At 48.5% G+C, this 24860-nt stretch overlaps 1 protein-coding gene across 1 annotated transcript in view; it reads left to right on the top strand.

Moving 5' to 3' along the window:
• Positions 1-24293, top strand: part of plxna2 (plexin A2) — a gene marked incomplete at its 3' end in the record, with an annotated part of 74335 nt that extends 50042 nt beyond the window's left edge. Inside the window, exon 4 of the mRNA XM_029426482.1 lies at positions 24159-24293. Within this exon, the coding sequence (XP_029282342.1) occupies positions 24159-24293 (135 nt within the window). The remainder of the gene's footprint in view (positions 1-24158) is intronic.
• Positions 24294-24860: the final 567 nt, after the last annotated feature.

Raw genomic sequence — 24860 nt, 5'->3', positions numbered from 1 at the left:
CACAGTCTCTCCATCCCTTCACAGTCTCACAGTGTCTCCATCCCTTCACCGTCTCACAGTGTCTCCATCCCTTCACAGTCTCACAGTCTCTCCATCCCTTCACCGTCTCACAGTCTCTCCATCCCTTCACAGTCTCACAGTGTCTCCATCCCTTCACCGTCTCACAGTGTCTCCATCCCTTCATCGTCTCACAGTGTCTCCATCCCTTCACCGTCTCACAGTGTCTCCATCCCTTCACCGTCTCACAGTGTCTCCATCCCTTCATCGTCTCACAGTCTCTCCATCCCTTCACCGTCTCACAGTCTCTCCATCCCTTCACAGTCTCACAGTGTCTCCATCCTTCACCGTCTCACAGTGTCTCCATCCCTTCATCGTCTCACAGTGTCTCCATCCCTTCACCGTCTCACAGTGTCTCCATCCCTTCACCGTCTCACAGTGTCTCCATCCCTTCATCGTCTCACAGTCTCTCCATCCCTTCACAGTCTCACAGTCTCTCCATCCCTTCACAGTCTCACAGTGTCTCCATCCCTTCACCGTCTCACAGTCTCTCCATCCCTTCACAGTCTCACAGTGTCTCCATCCCTTCACCATCTCACAGTCTCTCCATCCCTTCATCGTCTCACAGTGTCTCCATCCCTTCACCGTCTCACAGTGTCTCCATCCCTTCACAGTCTCACAGTGTCTCCATCCCTTCACCGTCTCACAGTCTCTCTATCCCTTCACAGTCTCACAGTGTCTCTTCCATTCCACCACAGTCTCCTTTGTTCCTCCTTCGTCTCCCAGGGTCTGACCCAAATGAAGGGATGAGAGGGGATCTCATATAGCCTATAATGCTTATCTCCTCGGGGGCCCGCGCAGCTCATTAACCTACGTTAGTCTCCACATTAAAGAGAGACACCTGGCTCCCGAGGGCCCGGTGGGGAAATGACAAGTCCAGTCTCCTCTCCCTTCATCAGCGTCCTACACGCAGATAGAGAGAGGCTCATTATGGACGGCCCAGCCTCTCTCGCTTCCTTTATTGCCGGCTGCAGCGGTTATTGATGCTGATGTGTTGATTTCTCTGTCATGTCCGCTGTGCTGTAATGTGACATGTATACTACACATTGAAATAACGACGTCCACATTATGGACAAGTGGCTTTCCATGAATAACAAGTAGCTTGCTTCTTGCTTTAAGTGTTGGACGTAAACAACAGGAAGCAGCGACCCCGGCCTTTACACACACACACACACACACACACACACACACACACACACACACACAGTAAGCTTCTGGTACAGTGGCAAGTCTCAGATTAGCTAAAGTCCTTTACAGAGCCAGGGCAGCATCAGCTGCATTCAGGGTTACGCATTGAAATGTATACGGAGAGTAATTGCCAGTGAAAAGCCTAAATCGTGTTTGGGCGATGCATCCCAAATCTGTGTTCTGGTCCCTTGGCCGGCTCTAGTTAATCTGCTTGGAGGGGATTTAGCCTTCCGGCCGTCCACTCTGCAATTCATAGGAATGCCGAGATATGCAGAATCTGGCCACCTGGACACAAAACCAATAAATACTATCAACTGCTTTTGTTATATTTAGAGAAGAAGAGATGAAGAGATGTTTAATCTTCAGTGACTTCCTGTTCCTCTTTTTCATTCTCTCACCTTTGTTTCTCTTCCCCGTCCGTCCTTCCTACTTTCATCTCACCGCGTGTTGATCTCTCAACCATTCCTAACACTACAGCTCGTACGTTGAACTGCATCACTGTAATGTCAGACTCCATGTTTTCCACAACACTGAGCTCTTTGTCTTCTGCTGCCTGCGGTTTCTCTATCCTCTGCTCTCCCCTTTTCTTTATTCTGTGTGTGTGTCTGTGTGTCTGTGTGTCTGTGTGTGTGTGGATGTTAGAGAGTTACAGCGACCTGGCACAGTCTGCAGATTCTCTCTTCACATTCTTCTCTCACCCTCCTCTTCACTCGGTGTATTTCTCTGGCTGCTTCTCTTTCTTCAATCCGTCTCCCGTGCTGAGGTATATTAGGATATCGTTGCCGGAAGGATCTTCAAACTTCACAATTAATGGGTTTTTAATGGTTCCCCGGGCCTCCCCATTATGTGTCCGGGCTCCTAACCCTAATCCAGTGGGGACCATATGGGCAGCAGCCCGAGTCCATGCGCCGGACCCAGAGGTGCACTGAAAGCAATGGGGAGGCCGAGCCAGAGTGTATTTAAATCTCAAGCAGCTCGGGGCTTTATTTAAAACCAAAGAAAGTTTATTTGTTCGAGGACCTCAGAGAGCGCAGGAGGGCTGGATTAATGGTCCACTTGGGTTCAAGGTGTGAAAGTGTGCAAGATGCGTGTGTGCGTGTGCGTGTGCGTGTGCGTGTGTGCGTGTGTGCATATGTACTCTTTATTTCATTGTATATGCAGGTTTTCTAAATGCATGAACTCCAGACTGCAGCAGACCAGTGAGCCTTTGTGTTTAAAACACACTGAAGAACTATAATACCTCGAGCATGCGACAGGGTGGTACGGACTGAAGCAGAGTAAACTGACACACTGACAGTGTTGGCGTATTTAAACCTACGAGGATTTACTGCAGCATATTGCATTGTTCATCTTAAATGAAGGTGTGTGTTGAAGGGTTATGAGCTGCTGTCTGTCTGAGCTCATTCACATGCCATGAACTCACTTACACCGTCTTACACCTCCTGGCATCCAACCGTGCTCGTCTTCCCCCACAGGCAGACAATTGTCTTGATTCAGCAGATACAAACATTATTTGCTGCACATTCACTACAAAACTTCCAACACCTTCAGACTTTGTCCTTGTTCGCTCTTCAGCCAACTCACAGCGATGCACTTTGGAAATGCAATCCCTCTCGATGGATTTGAGAATAAATTACTAAAGGTCGAACCAACTTGGCCAAGGAGCTAACAAGCCAGCAGCGCACGGTCAACACCTGAGTGGAGAGCAGCCAGAAAAGCTCTTTACTCATTACAGCTCCTGTCAATGGAAAGAAGATTAAAAACGACTAAAGACTGTGTCTCCCAAGCTCACACTTTTCTTCCCCAACATGATCCACTTAGGCTTTAATGTAATGCATGTTACAGAATATATATACAGCTCTCTCTCATCCTCTCCTTCCCTCTGTGTCTGTGTGAATGCCAGGCAGTACAGTAAGTGCTGACGCAGGCTTTACGTGTCCCTGACTGTCCAGGTAATGTCCTGCAGCCTGCGGCCTGCAGCCTGCCACAGGAGGAATGACATTTACTGCCACCTTAACTACCTCATTAGCCCGCTTCACTCTTTCTCTCTGTTCCCTCCGCAGAGGATAATGAGAATTTCACTTTTCCAGTTCTACTCTTCCGCCCATCAAGGCTATTGAGGTGGAGCGCTCGCGTTGTTTAGGGAAACGTCTCCTTGTTCTCTTACTCTCTTTGCTGTTTTAGCACGAGTGCTCACTCAGCCTGTCTCCGAAGGAACAATTGATGAGCGTTGAATCTTGCAGTGATTCATTGTGCTCTGCATACTCACCTACAGCGAGCTCATCTTTTAATCAGGCCTGATCCAGGAGCCTGATTGGCCCTATTGTTCAGCGCACAAGCTATTGAAATCTGCCTTTCATACCTTCTAAATAGACCAACACACACACACCTGCGTACACACCGCTGCAACACATCTTCATTATGCCATGTGGTTGATTGGAGGGTTGTTGTGTGATGTTGATGTGGGACAGACGCTCCTCGAGCTGCTTGACATTTCTCTGTTCTTCATTAGGGACGGAGGGATTGAAGGAGGGAGGCGGAGAATTAATGGCAGCAAAATGACGTTCAAATAACAAAGATATAATTAAAACATCAACATCCGACTCTCAAGGTCACTAGAGAGGTACGCAGGTGCGGACACTATCAACAGAAAACCCTTTGTCACAACATTAGTTAGCATTAGCATAGCGAAGGCTCTGACTGCAAACGTGATAGAATGTGTAGTTGTTGGATGCTAACCGGACCCTGGAGCTTCATTACATCACATCTCAGTTCTTTTAGCTGACGCTTTTGTCCAAAGCGACACAAAAAGTGCAAACGATCCTGAGGATACAACTCAGCAGGAATCCTGCAGCGGCATCATCTTCAGACCGGTACAATCCTCTAAGTGCAGAACAATCGCTTCAAATAAGACAAGGTGCACCGTACAGAAACAATAGAATACAAATTCATTTATTAGCTACAAATAAGCCAAACCTATATAAGTGCAACATACAAGAGCATTCCTTCCATATCTACCAAAAGACCCTGATATATACTGTTTCACAACCAAGACAAGCTAACGATATAACAAACATAAAAGATGCTAACTACACTTACCATTCTGATACACAAACACGTACGGCTGAACCTTTCCCATGTTTCCTCTAACGGAGAACATAGACCAGGGGCCAAACTCTGCTCTTCCATGTTGTGGAGGCCGGGCCGAGGGCCAGATCCAGGTCCAGATCCAGAATTTCTCGTGTAAGAACATTAATGAAGAAAGGTTTCCAGACCCCAACTGTTCCTGTGGAGAAACCATGTTAAACAAGATATGAATCCTAGCAGATTATCTTCACATGCTTTTAAACTTGCCTTGCATGTCCATGTGTGGACTGGATGGTTTGTCTTGCAGTCAGCCTGCTTCACTCAGTTATCTCGTGGTGTCGTGTTGGTCTGACACAGCCCAGGGTCGGCTCTTACAGTCTGATGCTCCTTTGTCTTCCTTTCACTAATTGAGTGTGTGTGCATGCATTAGTGTGTGTGAGTACTTCTTCACCTCAACCACCATATCCTGTGTTTACAACGTTAATGTAGCGGGTCAGACGGGGCACTGTCTGTGACTCATAATGTGTTATTGTACCGCTCGTTGGGAGGCCTCTGCGTGTCTGCACTGCTAACAGGTATCAGACAGCATTACAGGTTCCCACAAGAAGTGGATTAGACAGCACATGCTCCTCAAAGTAAACATTTGTGTCTGCATCGGTGCAGCGCGCTCAGCTTCAGACTCAGTTGAGGATCTCTGGGAATGAGAAACACTCTTAATGATTCTCATGTGCTGTGTTTCAGTCCTTTGACCCTGCTGTGTGGTGAAGAGAAATGAAGCATTGCTGCTTCTGCTGTTCTCAATATTTACTCAAGAAAGTAATGAAGCGACACTAAAGCCGCGCTCAGGGAGCAGCTGAATGGACATGTTTCTGCTTCCCTTCTGCTTCTGGCACGAGACGACGTTGAAGCGGAGTTGCTTCTGGAGCCAAATGAGGTGCCCGTTTGGCCAGCACCTCACCCTCCATTCTCTACGCAGCCCACTGGGGAGGAAGTATCCTCACGACACAGCTATGCTGTTCTCTGGACCGCTGCTGCGCCACAATAGTTGTAAAGTCCTTTTTATGAGTTTTCAAGTGAAGAAGACTGCACGCTACGTCTCTTTATTCCACGCAGCCTCAGCTCACGGCCTCCGCATCAGCAACACAACAGCTTATTTCAGTCAGCTGTCTACTTGCTTCGTTAGCTCTGTGTCTGCTTGTATTTTCAGCCTACAGTCTGCGTACTTAATTGCAGCCTTGCTTTGACTTTGACTTGCACTTAAGTGTGTGTGTGTGTGTGTGTGTGTGTGTGTGTGTGTGTGTGTGTGTGTGTGTGTGTGTGTGTGTGTGTGTTTGCACATGTTTGCACATGTTTGTGGCATTGTGTGACAAAGAGGTCTGGAAGGCTTGTTGTGGGGCTCTCACAGGGGTTTGGGAGGCGTGTAGAACCGTAGCAGGCTGTCTTAAGGCAGCTCAGCATGGGACTATCCAAGTGTAGTTAACATGTATGAGAGTGGATTAACATGAAGGCCCTCTCCTCAGGCACACTCTGTCACAGATCTGTCACAGACCCTCACTGCACAGCTCTCATCTGTCAACAGGCAGAACCCCACTGACACACAGGGGGACAAAGGCACACACACACACACACATGCAGATGTATGGCTGTAGATGCAAACACTGTACACACACATAAAGTCACACACACATACTACAGCAGTTGATGTGGGACCGTGTCTGAAGTTTTTGTTTCATCTCATGAATGAACATTAAACATGGACATTAAAAGTGATGCCTTCATTTCCTGAGACGACCAGCGAAGAGTTTACTTCATCCAGTCCGAGGAAAATACCAAAGTTCTTGTTTAAGTCATGAAAGACATGAGTGACATGTAATGACATCATTCTAAAGGTTTATCCACATGAAGTCTGTGAAGTCATCCAAGAAACTAAACCAACAAAATACCTTTTCCATTTGTTTAAATGACTCAAATATAAATGAAAGGGATAGTTTGTATGGTTAGAAGTGTGGTTGTATGAGGTACTTATACACAGTCAGTGTATTATCTAAAGTAGATGATCTCCCAGTAACCAGACAGGAGAGCCACTCTACTCCATTCTCTACGGGGGTTTTGTGTGTAAAATAAGTTGTGCAGATGCAAACTGCATCTACTGTGGAGACGCACATCACACAGCCTCGCTCTAAAACATCAGAACTGTCCCTTTAAATGACCGAATTACACATTTGAAAAGTAACACATTTGTACGTCTTCCACACGAATGTGCATGAATCAGCAAATGAGCTGCTTCCGAGCACCGATGAGAAAGGCCTTAATTATCTTTAATTAGTACATTCTTATACCTGAGTTACTGTTTGTTGTCTGCTGTAGAACATCTCCAGGCCTTATGAAGGCACTTAGGTCTCATCGCAGCCACTTACTGTATTGTTTGTGTCATAGCTGAGTCACCCTCCAGGCTCGCCCAGACACCGGTTGACCAAACAACCAAATGGAAAGCCAAACAATACTGTGCATCACATTTATCTCTGATCAACTGAATGCAACATAAGATTAGCTGGTAGTGAAGTCCTCATGCAGACACACACACACACACACACACACACACACACACACACACACACACACTGAAGCAGTCATCTGGAAGAACACATTTTGTGACCTTATGATATAATGATTATAAACGAGCTCTGTCTTCTCTCCACTGTGAGTTCATAACCTCAGGTGAAGTATTATAAGGCGGAGGGTCATGGATGTGTGGCACATGACTGTCATTAATAACAATGTTATGGATTCCAGAGGTCAATCAGCCGCCACGCCGCATTAAAGGACAGGTGATTGATTTGAACAACAAGTGATGGAGAGGCGAGCCCGACAGAGTCGCTGCTCTGTAACCCTGACTGTGTCGGAGAGCTTCTTAAATGTGAATGTTTTCTGCTGTCTTTGCTCCTCTATGACGGAAACGTGAATATCTTTGAGTTGTGGACCAACAGAGACATTTGAGGACGCCATGTTGCTTTTTGGGAAACACTGAACTGACATGTTATAGACCAAACATCTCGAAGATAATCCAGAATGAAAGTAATCATTAGTTGTGTCAACCGTCTGTGTTGTGCGTCTGTGTGGTGCGTCTGTGTGGTGCGTCTGTGTTGTGCGTCTGTGTTGTGCGTCTGTGTGGTGCGTCTGTGTTGTGCGTCTGTGTTGTGCGTCTGTGTGGTGCGTCTGTGTTGTGCGTCTGTGTGGTGCGTCTGTGTTGTGCGTCTGTGTTGTGCGTCTGTGTGGTGCGTCTGTGTTGTGCGTCTGTGTTGTGCGTCTGTGTGGTGCGTCTGTGTTGTGTGTCTGTGTGGTGCGTCTGTGTTGTGCGTCTGTGTGGTGCGTCTGTGTTGTGCGTCTGTGTTGTGCGTCTGTGTGGTGTGTCTGTGTTGTGCGTCTGTGTTGTGCGTCTGTGTGGTGCGTCTGTGTGGTGCGTCTGTGTTGTGCGTCTGTGTGGTGTGTCTGTGTTGTGCGTCTGTGTTGTGCGTCTGTGTTGTGCGTCTGTGTTGTGCGTCTGTGTGGTGCGTCTGTGTTGTGCGTCTGTGTTGTGTGTCTGTGTGGTGCGTCTGTGTGGTGTGTCTGTGTGGTGCGTCTGTGTGGTGCGTCTGTGTTGTGTGTCTGTGTGGTGCGTCTGTGTTGTGCGTCTGTGTGGTGCGTCTGTGTTGTGCGTCTGTGTGGTGCGTCTGTGTGGTGCGTCTGTGTGGTGCGTCTGTGTTGTGTGTCTGTGTGGTGCGTCTGTGGCAGGGCTAGCGGTCATGGCCGCTCAGTCATCCGGGGAACTATGGGAGGCAGCTGCACTCCTTGGATCTGTCTCCTGCTCGGTGGGGGGGCGGAGCGGGGTGAGGTGGGCTGAGGGGATCGGCAGGAGGGAGGGGGGGTAGGTTAGAGAGGAGGGAGGGATGCACTGGATCTGCCTTGCTTCTGGCTGCAGGCAGCATGTCAGCTGGGCCTGTTCCCCAGACCCCCACACCCCCATCCCAGCCTTTCTCTCCAATCAGTGATGGACGGATGATTTGGAGGAGGAGGAGGCGCACGGCCAGTTAGTTCCGCCCCACAGCGGCCCGCTTTATTGGGCCTTCATTGGGGATTATTGTTATTGAATTATGGAGGGCCTCCCTTCAGATGGTCTCTGGCAGGAAGCAGGACCAGCAGGCCTTCACACAACTGCTGATGTGTGAAGCTCTTTCCCGCCCACCTCACCCTCCTCACCGCGTCCAGCCGGCGTCAGTCAGTACCGACCCCTTGCACGTGCACTGCAACCCCGAACCTATCGAGATCCAGGAACTTCTGTCTGTAAGGGCCGACACACAAATTCAAAGAATGACGACAGACGTGCTTGTTTGTGACCGCGGCGTAATAAACGCCATGCCGTAATAAACGCCATGCCGTAATAAACGCTATGCCTTACCTCCTGCACGCTCTACCCAGGCGCCACGCCTCGCTTCAACCAAGTGGAGTATTTCCAGTATGTAAGCACGCGTCTGACCCGGACAACCTGCTCCAGGACAATGTGCGATGTGAGAAAGCGGCTACACGTGGAGACACGTGCAGGTTGACTCGCTCGGCCACGTGGGGAAGGAATGCACCTTTTATAGTCATTCGCCTTTTGGCTGGCATTAAGCGAGAAGTGGAGAATAAATAAATGGAAAGTGTGAGACACATGAGGTGTATGAAGAGGGTCATATGGGGAGAGCGCTGGGTGGTGGGGGGGTTTCCTGCCTGTATTCACCCCAGTCCATCCCCGTTATTGCCCTCAGGAGTCTGCATTCCTCACCTCCCCCCCCCCCCCCCCCAAACACACACACTGCTGTCTGGCCTCAACACCCCTCAGCCCGAACCCTCACACACGTGTTCAGTGGAGGGGCACAGACCAGGAGACACCCAAGAGACTGGAAACCATTTATGCATGTATGAACGTTAAACACACACACACACACACACACACACACACACACACACACACACACACACACACACACACACACACACACGTCATCTGCTCAGCACCAGCTCCATGCCTTTGTAAGGACTTGAGATTATGATTCCCTATTGTGCAGCCCCCAGAGGATTATACTAGGTGATCCTGGCTTTGCTGATGTCTGGGACCTTCGTATGTTCTGTAGATTAAACTCTGTAATTCATATGGAATCACAGGATCGGCTGATGTCGTGAAACTATTACGGCTGGAGACCAAACTGAATTGTTAGCGGGGGTGCTCAGCCGATTACTGTGTGAGGTAATCTGGTTAAAGACGCAGTGTTGGCGCAATCTGAGGGATTAATTTATATCCACCGTGGAAATAGTTCATGATATCATGGAAGCCACATGAATGTTTCCTCTCGACTGTCCAACACACTCCCTCCCCTTCTCACGTGAGATAGCTTAAGAAGAGATTTTGGGACCTTTGACCTCAAGCAAACCCCCCCCCCCCCCCCCCCCCCCATATGGTGGATTTACACCTACATGAACGGACATATAACAGCTGCGGCTCTGCATCCACACCCAGGACTCTCCACCGTAACAAAGCTTTAACCTTTCCTCCGTCTCAAAGTTTTGACGCATGATTGAACTTGAAGACTTGTTTCGACCGTGTGGATAAAATTCCTTCATTTAATTGTTTCATTGTACAACTTCCTGCTTCATGCAGCCATTGGCTCACAGAACCTGGACAAGGAGTGTTGAGTAAAGATGATAACAGACACATAAAGGTCACCTCAATGCTTTAACATGGTGCACTTATAATAAGGGACGGTCCACATTGTGTAGCGTGTCATGCAGTGTTGGACTCGGACTGGTCTGGCCTTGCTCTGGACTCGGTCTCTCTTCAGGTGGTCTTCACTACCTCACTAGTGAACTCTAAACTTTATTTGAATTTGTGTTCACGGCGCTTAAACCTTCAGCTGTTCAGACGCTGCACGACTCGGCTTGTTTTCCTGACCCCTCTCTGACGCACTGGGATATCGTGTCCCCGTCTGAAACTGATCCTAACTCTGTTTTCTCTGGCGCGTAAATGGCACCACAACAGTGTGGGATGAGTTCACTGTTCCTCTTGCCATCTGCAGTTTTCTCTTTCTCTCCTCTCAAACGACTTGTGATGCACCGTTTGTAGCCACGGCGACGATAAGATCCATGTACAACCCAGCGAATCCGTTTGTAAACGTGGACCAGGAAGTGTGAACGGCGACACAATCAGCTCACGGACGTGATTTTAGTTTTAGTGGTTAAGTAACTAACGTAGTTATTTTGTTTCCTGGGAGACAGAAGTTTTATTTTGAAAATACTTTTATTTTGAAAAATCCATAACACTATGACCTTTCCTCTCCAGGGGGTGTCCACTGTGTGCCCCCACTGAGAGAAAATATCTCCTCTGGTCTGCCAAAAACCGTTAACCAGCACCCCCCCCCCCCCCCCCCCCCTCTTACTCTGCACATATGGACACAGTTATGTTGCCTCTTGTTGTAGGGGAACAAAGAGAGTGTAAGCAGCGGTCAGGGGGGGGATGTAGACGCATTATATCAATGTGCTATGAATCCTTCCCACAAGGCCTCCACTCTTCCCTTCCCATACCCCCCACCCCCCCCCCCCTTTCCTTTGGAAGATGGAAAAACAAGCCTGTAGGTTTGTGTTGACCCAAACATTTATGTGGTTTGTGAAGTAGAAAGGAACACGGCGCGGAGGCGTGCAGAGCGAGGGGAAAGAGAGACGTAGAACGTCCAGTTGTGGGATAACAGGAAGCCAGAGAGTTATGGGGGATCTGGACCGAGGCCCCCAGAACACGGAGCCGTCTGGCTGGAGTCTGTGGTCAGCTCATGTGATGTGGGAACTCCAGCTTTGTTTCTTTAGCTAATTAAAGACAAAGAAAAGAGGACCGTGTACCTGATCTGCCAGCGTAGCTCATATCACAGTATCCATTACATTCAGATCACAGTATCATTCATGTGTGAAATCACACGACGCTTCCTGTGAGGAGAATGATCTCATCTGGCGGAGCAGAGGAGATGACAGTGTACTGTAACATGCTTCCTTTTTGGATTTCACGCTAGTCTCGTACGCTTTTTGGCGGAAGATGTTTAGTGTAACAAAACCCTCCACGGCCCCCGCTGCTAGCGCTAGACATCACCTCACAAAGTAGATTTACACAGAGGAAATGGCCGATCCCTCAGGTAACATGGGCATGAATCTGTCAGGCCAGACGGCAGCAGAGATCACGCTCCCTCTGCTCCAGACCCTCAGTGCTGTGTGTGTGTGTGTGTGTGTGTGTGTGTGTGTGTGTGTGTGTGTGTGTGTGTGTGTGTGTGTGTGTGTGTGTGTGTGTGTGTGTGTGTGTGTGGAGGGAGAGCTGTCACAACCCTTTATACTTTCACTAGCACTGTAGCTCCAGGCTCGAGCATACAGTGGTGTGTGTGTGTGTGTGTGTGTGTGTGTGTGTGTGTGAGCAGGGAAGGATTAAGGGGCAGGGGGTTGTTGGTTTAATTCCTTGAGGTTATTTGCCTTTCCGGATACAGAATACACATCCATGTATGCACACATGGCCGTGTGCGTATGCACACTCGCACTAAATGATTGCACATATACATGCTAATTCACCCCAAGGTGCAGGAGCTGATAAACGGGGGGGGCACCTTGCTGCATCCGGTCTCATTTTGACATCCTTAGAATATGCACCAATCAAGCACAGCATCAGATTGTGTCTCCTCCTTCAGGGTGTTTTTGCACATCCCCAATTTCTTCACTGCACACTCTCACTCACTCACACACACACACACACACACACACACACACACACACACACACTGGCTGGCTGCTGACCGGCACTAATGCCCTAATGGCGCTGTCCTACATACTTGCTACGCTATCTGTTGGCAACGTCACTCAGCCTCCCTGAGCTGCAGGCGGATGGGGAGGAGAGTTGTTACCTCCACACACCCCCCCTGCTTCCTCAGTCTCTACCTTGTGACCACACGGCACCATGTGCCTGCCAGTGTCAGTGTCATAGACAGAGATGGTGTGACGGAGCTGGCTGGTCATCACAGTCTGAACCCTCCACTGCTCCCTGCTCTTTGTGCACACGGGAGAGGGAAGCAGGAGCTTTGCAGTGTGATGGAGGTGTGTATTGACCCGGCGGGGCGATGAGGATGGAATACTAATAGGGTTAATAGAATTAATGGTGCTGTCACCCTTGGTTGGGGAGGAGTGCCAGGCTTCTCGCTGGCTGTTTGCGAGCTGATTGCTTTCTGCTTGCTGTAGCTAGACTCTGATCTGAACTCCTTCTCTCCGTCTCTCCCTCTCATTGTTATCCTCTACGTCTTTCTCTACACACCATCTTTCCATTTCTCTTTCATTCTGCCTTCAAATAGATTCAAGCTGCTGTAATAATGCACCTTTTGTTACAAATGTCCTTTTGTTCCATCAGTTATTGATTTTATAAAGTGGTTGTGATCTATAAGTCTTTATATTACCCCTGGTTTGTGTGTGTGTGTGTGTGTGTTTATGATGCTGTGCAGACTGTGTGTAATAATGGAAGGTTGACATTTAAAGCAGTGTATTTAGTGCCTCTGAATTAGCATACTTTAACTGGCTGCTCTATTCCTTCTGGAGAGAAGCAGGCATTAAATCCTCGCGCAAGATTGGTGGGCAATTCTAAAGAGCTTTAGTGAAGATTCATAGACTGCAAAATGTGCAGGCATCACACACAACACACACACACACACACACACACACATACCGCTCTCTGCCTTCTCCGTCTCTCTCCTTCGTTTTCAACTCACTCTGACCCGAGTGCGTGCCGCTCGTCTCTTCTGCATACACAGCACTTTCCTCGGAGCGTGTGTGTGAGTTATGAGGGGACGAGAGGATGCGGGGGTGTGTTCATGGAATAAAAGAAAGATACTCTGTCACCAGCACATGTCTGTCCTGATGAGTACACATGTATAATGTGTGTGTGCGTGTGTGTGTGTGTGTGTGTGTGTGTGTGGGGAGCCACACACACACACTTATGACTTGTTGTCATACAAGTCATAAATGTGCAGAGAAATGTTGAGAACATGAATCATTTTGCACGACGTCTTGTAATTAGCGGAGTAATGAATCAGAGCTTTATTTACTGCTCACATGCAGACGTGTGTGGAAGTCATCGGCTTGTGTTGTGCGCACGGCGTTACACATGGCGTTACACATGCACGCTTGGACACGCTCTCCAGCGTGGGAGTCGTCCAGGCTGCACAGGCTGAATTATGTATGTACAGTAAAGCTATTTATTCATTCAATTAGTGTTTTGCTTTTCAGGCGCTTTGTACACGCGTCTCATTGGTCGGGTGATTAGTCCACGCCGCGTTGGAAACAGCGTGAGATGGAGTTGCACAGGTTGCAGTGTTAAGAGGGGGGTTTCATCCCCTTCCGTGACACATGACACATGACACAGTAATGTAAGTAAGTTAATGGAGCTTCATTAAACATGTGGAATCTGCAGACATGATCCACTAGAAAGCTCTGAGAGCATTCAGAGAGCAGAGCCAAGGCCGTCTGCAGAAGTGACACGCAGCGTGTGCCCGGTGACTCGGGTCCGAGTTCTTCTTTGGCCCGCACGCTGCATGAAGACCAGTAGCTGCTGACAGACGAACAAACAAACCCAAAACACAACCTCGCCGGAGGGAATCATTGAACTTTCTACTTTTGTCACATGATGTTGCTGCAACGAGCCGCTCCATGCGACGGACTGAGACCTGCGCCCGGCCCGCTCCCTGATGTTACCCGCTGGAACAATCAGTGGTGCATCTGCCGCTCCACGATGTAGCCTAATGGGTTCTTCTTTCCCATGATGCACCATTCCAGGCAGTTTGATATTAATATATATGTATTAATATAATCCTGCTGACTAAATGCAGCCGGTGGTAAAATGGAAAATGTGAAGAAACCTAAATAATGTAAATAAAATCAAACTAAATGTGTTCTGATACCAAAGTCACAACAAAGCTGTTCATCTGTGGACGAGGTTCAACCAGAGCCATGACTCTCCTGTCTGTCTCTTGTGGGAGGGGGGTGTTGTTGGGGGGACGGTTAGTGGGGGGGGGTTGGTGCTGGAATGCTGCCATGTTCACACTGAGACGACTAAAAGTGCCTTGAAGGCTGTGAGATGATGAGCACGCTCTAACTGTCCATTCTGAGCTGCAGAGCGCCCAAACAATAGAGATGACATAACCATATTTATTTAAATACCTCCACACACACACACACACACACACACACACACACACACACACACACACACACACACACACACACACACATTCACACAGACACACACTTTCAGTTGATTCCCCGCTGATCTCGTGCCCAAGGGGAGAGGGGTAACCATGGCAACCGTCGTCCAGCACCGGGGTTTTGGCTGCTTCTCTTGTGAGCGTGTTGAATGGGGTCAGACAATCCAACCCCCCCCCCCAAAAAAAAAACCTAACTCGTCAGTAGCGTCACTGTCTCCCTGCAGAGGACTGATTGGATAACCCCTGTCCCTCACAGTTCATCCCACTTTCTTACCCCCCCCCCTCCTTTCACTTTGTATCTGTCGGCCCGCAGAGGTCAAAGGTCGTCAGTGTGGCGTCCATCTTCCCCTCGTCTCTTTGTAGAAACCTACAGGAGGAGCTCTAATTGTCCAATGGCTGCTGGGAACTTTGGTTGCAGGCAGCAGGAGGTGAAAGGTGGTGACGTCTCTATGGAGCTGGATGTGGTATGTGTGGAGCAGGTCACGTGATACGACTCCTCTCAACCGATCTGACGCTTCATTGATCAATTGTTCTGATTGATTGAGCACCTGGACACCAGGGTTCTGTTGTATATATGGAAGTTCTGGTGCATGTAGTGACTTTAGGTTATTTATCTTCCAGAACTCGTGTTCTTCAGACGAGAGGAACATGAGAACATGTAGTGTGTACAACATGTATGACCCTGTTCACCTGTAGTGTGTACAACATGTATGACCCTGTTCACCTGTAGTGTGTACAACATGTATGACTCTGTTCACCTGTAGTGTGTACAACATGTATGACCCTGTTCACCTGTAGTGTGTACAACATGTATGACCCTGTTCACCTGTAGTGTGTACAACATGTATGACCTGTTCACCTGTAGTGTGTACAACATGTATGACTGTTCACCTGTAGTGTGTACAACATGTATGACTGTTCACCTGTAGTGTGTACAACATGTATGAACTGTCACCTGTAGTGTGTAAACATGTATGACTCTGTTCACCTGTAGTGTGTACAACATGTATGACCTGTTCACCTGTAGTGTGTACAACATGTATGACCCTGTTCACCTGTAGTGTGTACAACATGTATGACTCTGTTCACCTGTAGTGTGTACAACATGTATGACCTGTTCACCTGTAGTGTGTACAAATGTATGACTGTTCCACCTGTAGTGTAGTGTGTACAACATGTATGACTGTTCACCTGTAGTGTGTACAACATGTATGACCCTGTTCACCTGTAGTGTGTACAACATGTATGACCCTGTTCACCTGTAGTGTGTACAACATGTATGACCCTGTTCACCTGTAGTGTGTACAACATGTATGACTGTTCACCTGTAGTGTGTACAACATGTATGACCCTGTTCACCTGTAGTGTGTACAACATGTATGACCTGTTCACCTGTAGTGTGTACAACATGTATGACTGTTCACCTGTAGTGTGTACAACATGTATGACTGTTCACCTGTAGTGTGTACAACATGTATGACTGTTCACCTGTAGTGTGTACAACATGTATGACTCTGTTCACCTGTAGTGTGTACAACATGTATGACTCGTTCACCTGTAGTGTGTACAACATGTATGACTCTGTTCACCTGTAGTGTGTACAACATGTATGACTCTGTTCACCTGTAGTGTGTACAACATGTATGACTTGTCACCTGTAGGTGACCTGTAGTGTGTACAACATGTTTGACCCTGTTCACCTGTAGTGTGTACAACATGTATGACTCTGTTCACCTGTAGTGTGTACAACATGTATGACTGTTCACCTGTAGTGTGTACAACATGTATGACTCTGTTCACCTGTAGTGTGTACAACATATATGACTCTGTTCACCTGTAGTGTGTACAACATGTATGACTGTTCACCTGTAGTGTGTACAACATGTATGACTGTTCACCTGTAGTGTGTACAACATGTATGACTGTTCACCTGTAGTCTGCCAGTACAACAAAGCAGCAATGACTTATTGACTGATCCAAGAATAAACCAAACTATGGATCCTGCAGATTACAGCTCTTCTCTCCATCTTCCTTTATATTCTTACCCCTCCCCATCTCATCCCTGTCCTCCGCTTGTCCCCGCGCTCGTGTCTCATTACCACATTCGTATGCGTAATGCGTCCGGCTCGTGTCGAGGAGGGTCCACATTAACGTGGCCCCTGATGGCGACTTCATTGAGCGTCGAAGCCTCGCGGCGATCTAATGCATTCATCAATAGCGTGTCTGACGTCAGGCGGGAGACGTGCAGCTCACACACATCACAGGTGTGCAGGGTGGGCTTGATTGAAGTGCTTTTATATTCTCATTTGCTGCGCGGATCCCGCTGGCGATAATTTGCCGGTATCTCACTTCCACCTGCAGATCCTGTCCCACATTTAAACCTCACAGATCCACGGGGAGAAGCTGAAACTCTTTCAGCTCATGTGCCCCTCACCCTCACCGACTTCTACATTTGCATATCTTTGTGATCTACTGAAGATGCTTTCAGAGTTATTAAATATAACTATTAGAGCACGTGTAAGAGTCTTCATCAGCGGGGTTCCATCCTTTGTGTCCATGTTGTAATCCTCCTCGTGTCTCTCGCTCTCTTTCTTGCGTTGGGTCGGCGGTGTCAGCGGTTCAGTGTGTGCAATCCTTTCCTCTGTGGATGTTGTGAGTAGAGAAAGTGTCGTCTCCGTGCTGGCCAACTTCGCTTTTTGAGGGCTAAGCAGAAAATCCCTCCCACCACATCCCTCCGCTGTCCTGAACCTTGTTGGCCCGCGTCCATCCCTGGCACGCCGGCCCCTGTTCTGTGTTTTAATGCGGAGCTAAATATAGGCCTGGCATTGCGCTGCCGTGCTTAATATGTGTGTTTGGGCTGATTAAAGTCGAGGCCTGATCTCATCCCACCACAGACCCGACTGCCTGCCGCGGTCTCTCTGTGTGGACGAGGGGGGAAACAGCTGATGTATGTGAGTTATGTGAGCAGAGCTGGAGCCGTTATGGAGGCGGCTGTTGTCAGATTGGTTGTTAAGACTCGCTGGGATTTGGTTTAATAGGATGTTTGCTTTCGATATTCACTGACAATCGATGGCGATAAAAACGACGAGTTGAATGGTCGTCATGTGTGATTTGTTGTCAGTGTGGAGCCTTTCTGTCCAATCACGTGAGGAAAGATGGTGCGTACGGAGAGGGTTAACTGCCGATCAATAGGCTTTATGGCTCCCGGACAGAACTGTGAAATAATTGCCCCTCGTGCGGACGAAAGGCTCGGGTCGGTTTAGAAGAAACGGTGGCGCCTTGTGAGCAGGTTAGGGAGAGGGGCGTGCTCGTCTCCGACCTCAGTGCGTCCGATGGGAAGTGACACGCAGCGTTTACAGGCGCGCGGCCGAACACTTGTCTTATGGGAGCTTATACTGTACAACGGGAACAGAAGAGACGGCGTGCTGGGCTGGTGGGAGCCATCACACACACACACACACACACACACACACACACACACACACACAGACACACACACACAGACACACTGACACACACACACACAGACACACACACACAGACACACTGACACACACTGACACACACACACACTGACACACACAAACACACACGCACACACACGCACACACACACAGACAAAGACACACGCGCACACGCTCACACACTCACTCACGCGCACACACACTCACTCACGCGCACACACACACGCACTCACACACACGCTCACGCACACACACACACACTTACACACGCACACACGCACACGCACTCACGCACACACACACACACTCACACACACGCACACTCACGCACACTCACACACACACACACTCACACGCACACACACTCACACACACGCACTCACGCACACACACTCACGCACACACACACACACACGCACTCACACACACACGCACTCACGCACACACGCACACACACACACACACACACACTCTCACACACACAGCACATTTCCACATGGCGCTTGCTACTGACACCAGAATTCTTCAGTCTGACACTGGTGATGGATTAGATGCGTTATCGAGGTGGAGAGAGGCTCCGTGTTTTCTCCCAGCGAGGAGAGAGAGACACACACGCACACACACACACACACACACGCACACACACACACACACACACACGCAGGCCTGCTGAATAGCCTGTACGATTCCACCTGAAGTACAGGAAATACAATTGCAGTCTGCTAAATTTCGAGCTGAGTTTCCAGGACAGACATTTAAATAGATGGAGATAGTGAGTCTGGTCGGAACACGCTGTTCTGCCAACTGTCCAATACAGCCGGCTGATTTGTATCTGTGTGTGTGTGTGTGTGTGTGTGTGTGTGTGTGTGTGTGTGTGTGTGTGTGTGTGTGTGTGTACATTCAAAGCTTGTATTGAGGTTTTCAAATAAAGTTTTGAATGTCATCAGCCTAAAAAATGAATGGATAAATCCTCAATGAAGTGATTCATCGGTTCGTCTTTCTTTTAATTACATCAACGTTCTTTAATGAATATTCATCTTTTTTGAGCTCAGTGAAAACGTTGTTGTGCAGAAGAATATCTGGTGATAACTCTCGGCAGTTATTGGAAATCACTGTGCCTCTGTTCTCTTGTGAAACATGCAATAAGGATGCATTCGTGTGTGCCCCCCCCCCCCCCCCCCCCCCCCCCGTGCTGCTTCCAGTCCACTCACCCTGATGCAGCAGACTCCATCCTGGGCTGGACATTATACATGCGTCTCCAGGGGGACGGACAATGCATCTGTCATGACATGCAGCGCGCTCACATCCATGTGCAGGAAGACTGCGACACACTTGTGGACAGATAAACAGCAAACGACACATCTATAAGTCTTTAAGTCTATAAGTCTGTGGAGGAAAATGTCTTTTTTTCTCCTAAGTTGTGCTTGCGATGCAAAAGGGATGTGGTGCGAGCGCCCGGCTGTCAGCAGAGCTTCTCAATGCCTCCTGACGAGCTTCACTGGCTCTTCAAATGCTGTCAGCAGTCTGTCACCTGTCATCTGGCCCAAGGTACCGACCAATCTCAACACCCAATTCAAGGCCGCGCACCGAGGGAAGATTGGTCCCATCAGTCACATTGGATGTGATTGGATCAGGTTTATCGTGGTCATTGTGAGTTCCCTCTTCCTCGACAGAGCTCTCGTGTTCCTCCTCTGTGTGTTTCTGTGAGGGGGTCATTGAGACAGAGCGAGGAAGTGTGCGCTGCAGAATCTAATCCAGTGTGTGGGATCAGCCAGATAAACATCCAACACTGTTGAACTGGATTAGCGTAGATGCAGGAGATAGGTTACTGAGGTAGTTCACTCTCACAATGTGTTCTGAGCTTCTCCCTGTTCTGGTACACGTGTGGGAGGAAGACCTACAATTTGACTTCATCCTCACTCTGGTGCGAGGTGTTGGAGTGTGGTTTGGTAAAGGTTCCCATGCGTCACGGGCGACGCTGGTGGAGTAATGTCGGGCTGCAGACGGATCTGTATTGGTGTTGGCAGCCACCTGTAAACATGTGCGTCCGGTTTCAGAAACGCTAACCTCCCTCAAGGCTACGGTTAGAAAGCAGCTCTCAGGTAATAGTTAGCAGCTGTGGCCATTAGCGGAGGAACATTCTTTAAACATCGAGTGGCTGATGTTGGACGAGACGAGATGTAAAGACCAAGTCAGTAAATCCACCACTCGCCCCTCGCTGGGTTCTGCTCTTACCGTTTAAACCTCATGTCTCAGTTGCTTCTTCTACAGTGAAGGATTATATCATGACTCCTTGTGTGTGTTGCATAACGGAGAGAGAGAGAGAGAGAGAGAGAGAGAGAGAGAGAGAGAGAGAGAGAGAGAGAGAGAGAGAGAGAGAGAGAGAGAGAGAGAGAGAGAGACAGACAGACGCCCCCCTCACTTCCCTTTGTGTCTGACTAGGTGCTGTGACATTAAGTTTGTACCGAGACACAAAAGTTTCTCTTTTCTTTGCAGGATGTTGCAGCTTGGGAACTTTTCCTCCTCATGAGAAGTGAAATCTTTGTATTCAAAGCTTCGTTCACAGGAAGTAAAGATACATTAATGTATCTTTACAGGAAGTAAAGATACATTAATGTATCTTTACAGGAAGTAAAGATACATTAATGTTGGGAAACATTCAGTACTGAACATGTATATTAATAATACTCATCATTACTTCAGCATTACAATTACAAACATTTGAGAAATGTAGCCAACATCTGAAACCTTTAATCTCAAAATGTGACATTACAGAATGAAGATGGAACTTAAACTGACTTGTGCACATGAACAGTGAGTTCACTTTGTGAGGAGTGTTGATTTGTACCACACAGTTCTGTAGTTTAAACAATGAAGTCCAAAGTTATTTAAGAGTTCTGAAATCTAAATATGGCAGCGCTGCCTCCCACTCAGTGATGCCTGGGGACGTGCTCCTGTCCTCAGCTCTCAGTGTGTGTGTGTGTGTGTCTCTGTGTGTCTCTGTGTGTCTCTGTGTGTGTGTGTGAGTGTGTGTGTGAAGAAGGTCTGTGGCGCCTTGGTGGTTCATGTAGAATGTTTTTCAACACTCTCATCCATCTCCCCCCCCCCCCCCCCCCCCGGGGACAGAGAGGGGCAGCCTCTGTCTGTGGTGTTGAAACAGGGGCGCGTGTTGGACCAGGACGGCTCTCTGGGGCGCTGTTTCAGAGGCTCCTCCTGAAATAGAGGCGCAGTGATGACATCAGAGGCTGGAGGGTATGAATCCAACCTGTGAGCAGCTCACACAGCTGATACATGATGCAGGGCATTAACGTGCTCATCATTAATGTGCTCATTATTAATGTGCTCATCATTAACGTGCTCATCATTAACGTGCTCATCATTAACGTGCTCATCATTAACGTTCTCATCATTAATGTGCTCATCATTAACGTGCTCATCATTAACGTGCTCATCATTAACGTGCTCATCATTAACGTGCTCATCATTAATGTGCTCATCATTAATGTGCTCATCATTAACGTGCTCATCATTAACGTGCTCATCATTAACGTGCTCATCATTAACGTGCTCATCATTAACGTGCTCATCATTAACGTGCTCATCATTAACGTGCTCATCATTAACGTTCTCATCATTAACGTGCTCATCATTAACGTGCTCATCATTAACGTGCTCATCATTAACGTGCTCATCATTAACGTGCTCATCATTAACGTTCTCATCATTAATGTGCTCATCATTAACGTGCTCATCATGTGCTCATCATTAACGTGCTCATCATTAACGTGCTCACCTCTGCACTCCTTGTGTTTGCTTAACACAACACACACTCGGTCTGTTAGCAGCCACACGGCTCGGTCTGTTAGCAGCCACACGGCTCGGTCTGTTAGCAGCCACACGGCTCGGTCTGTTAGCAGCCACACGGCTCGGTCTGTTAGCAGCCACACGGCTCGGTCTGTTAGTAGCCACACGGCTCGGTCTGTTAGCAGCCACACGGCTCGGTCTGTTAGCAGCCACACGGCTCGGTCTGTTAGCAGCCACACGGCTCGGTCTGTTAGTAGCCACACGGCTCGGTCTGTTAGCAGCCACACGGCTCGGTCTGTTAGTAGCCACACGGCTCGGTCTGTTAGCAGCAGTGGAGGATTGTTGTAAGAATGGAGATTCAGAATCGATTCTCAACTACAAATAAATGTTTCTTTCTTCTTCCAAAAGCAGCTGGTTATATCTTCTGATCCTACACACACGTCAGAGCTGTGTGGGACATCATACAGCTGCAGTTTGTTACTTTCTGTAGAGTTTGAACTTGTTGTTCTTATTAGACAAAGATAAAAAAGGATCACGTGATGCAGAGACGTGAGAAGAAACAACGCAGCATCTTGAAATCCAGAAACACGTTAAAATAAGTCCCACAACCAAAACAAGAAACAACAATATTAATGCGGACGTCTCCTGATGAATTACACGTGCACCTCACAGCCTCCACGAGTGCACGGCGGACTGCAGCAGCTCCTCTCGTCCTGCATCAGGACACTTTGGAGTCGCAGCGAGAGCTTCACGTTACAGTAACAAAGTGTCCTCGCTGGACAGCGGCGTGATAGCGATCTGATTCAGATGAACTGCAGGCGCTCGGGGGGGAAGGTCGGGTTATCTTTTGATCCCGAGTGGTGGGCGGCGGGCAGCCTGCTTGTACACATATCACAGCATGACAGAGCGCTGTACACACACACACACACACACACACACACACACACACACACACCAACACACCAACACACACCAACACACACGGACGGAGGTCGGCCCTGAAAGGCACGACCACTTTGGAGCTCGGCCCCTTAACTGTGCCGCCTGCTGTCGTGTACTCGGCTCACCCTCCGGCTCTGAGGGCAAATCTCCGGGGGCTTTGTGTGAACTTGCATCTCCTACTTTACTATCCAGCAGACACACACACACACACACACACACACACACACACACACACACACACACAACCCTCCCAGTTGATCGTTCTTTGACAGACACATGACCTTGACTTTCCCCTCTGTGATGTTTTATCAGCTGCTCTTTGCTGCTGTCACCGTCTCAATAGATAGATGAATGTTTGGGTGGAGGCAGGCGGGCGGGGACGGGCAGATGATAGAGCCATCAGCTTTCATGGGTGGAGGAGGGCCTCGTGACATCACACACACACATCTCTCACGCCCAGCGTCACGTGCTGCCCCTCAAGATTTACTGTCCTGGTTATATATTAGTCCAGCGAGGATCTGGGGAATAGAGCAGAAGCAGAGGCCCGTTAGTGTCGCTGCACTTTCTCACGGCTCGTAAATATTCCAACTTCTATTAAAAGGAATAACAATCAGACGCAGGACCGTTGCAGTCTGGGATTCCTGTGTGTGTGTGTGTGTGTGTGTGTGTGTATGTGTGTGTGTGAGTGTGTGTGTGTGTGTGTGTGTGTGTGTGTGAGTGTGTTTTAATAATTAACATACAGAAGAAGCTCAGTTGATGCGTCTTTAAGAGTCACTCTTCATGTGGACACACGCAGCACATGTTGCCTTCAGTCTTCAGATTTAATCTTTTTCCATCATTACTAAAAAAATAAAATAAATCTGTGAATGCTGGAAAGTGTTTGTTTAACATGACCTCTGACCTCTGCCTCGAACAAGTCATTAGAAGTGCTTCGGTGGTCTTGGCCTTGAGTTCAAAGCTCCACTGAGGGAACACATCAGTCCTCGGAGGGGGAAGAGGGAAGGTCTCACCGAGGTCTAATAATATCTTCACGTAATTCTTCACCGCTGTTTTAAACCCGTCTTATATAGAATTACACGGGGGCAATATTTAGCTCATAGCGTGAAACACAACGAGTCTTTGTCTTTACTCTCTCTCTGCTCAAACACCCCCGCAGAGTCTCCACCTGCCTGGATCCCCAAGGAGATAAATGATCACGATAGATTGTTTTGCAAATATTATTTGACCGTCTGACTCTCCTGTCAATCATTCTTCGCCTGTTTACCCGCCGCTGCTGTCAGGCGGATATAAATAGCACTCGTTGAGCTTTTTGTGTTTCTGTGTTCCTCAGATCCGTGTGGACGGACCTCCTCACGGTGGAGTCCAGTACGAGACCCTGGTGGTCATCAAGGACGGCAGCCCCGTCCTGCGAGACATGGCCTTCTCCCTCGACCGTAGCTTCCTCTACGTCATGTCTGACAGACAGGTAGGTGTCGGCGCAGACATGCAAACCTCTTTGCTGTAAATGCCCTCCTGCAGGGAGAACGGATGGTTTAAGTGTGTCGTTGTGTGTGCATATGTTTAAATGTGTGTGTGAATGTGTGTGTGTGTGCTGCAGCAGGGCCCGAGATGGCCCACCTCTCAGCACCGCCACCCTCTGTTCGCTATAAATAACCTGGGTGGCACAGCGGGGGACGTTGTGACAGCGTTTGATAATGAAAGAGAACAATGAGGGCAGGCAGAAAGAAAGACACGGAGAGAGAGACGAGGAAGAGGAGAGAGAGAGAGATGAAGGGCGGAGTATGAGAGGAGAAGAGGGACAGCTGGAGTCATGTGTACGACTGAGAGTAAAGCGAGAGACAGAGTGCAAGGTCATCGTTTCACACTTATAATGAAGTGACACAGTACGGGGGGGGGACCCGCCGATAGCCATCAATGCAACTGACATACTAAGTAGATAAAGCGAGGGCAGGACTAAGAGGAAGGGGACGCAGGGACAGAGCAGAGGAGAGGGAAGCATGGTAGAGGAGAGGAAGCATGGTGGAGGAGAGGG

This window comes from Cottoperca gobio, unplaced genomic scaffold (genome assembly GCF_900634415.1).
Source record: "Cottoperca gobio unplaced genomic scaffold, fCotGob3.1 fCotGob3_189arrow_ctg1, whole genome shotgun sequence".
Classification (NCBI taxonomy): Eukaryota; Metazoa; Chordata; class Actinopteri; order Perciformes; family Bovichtidae; genus Cottoperca; species Cottoperca gobio.
The sequence above is the reverse complement of the archived record's forward strand: the minus strand, read 5'-3'. Positions and strand labels throughout refer to the sequence as shown.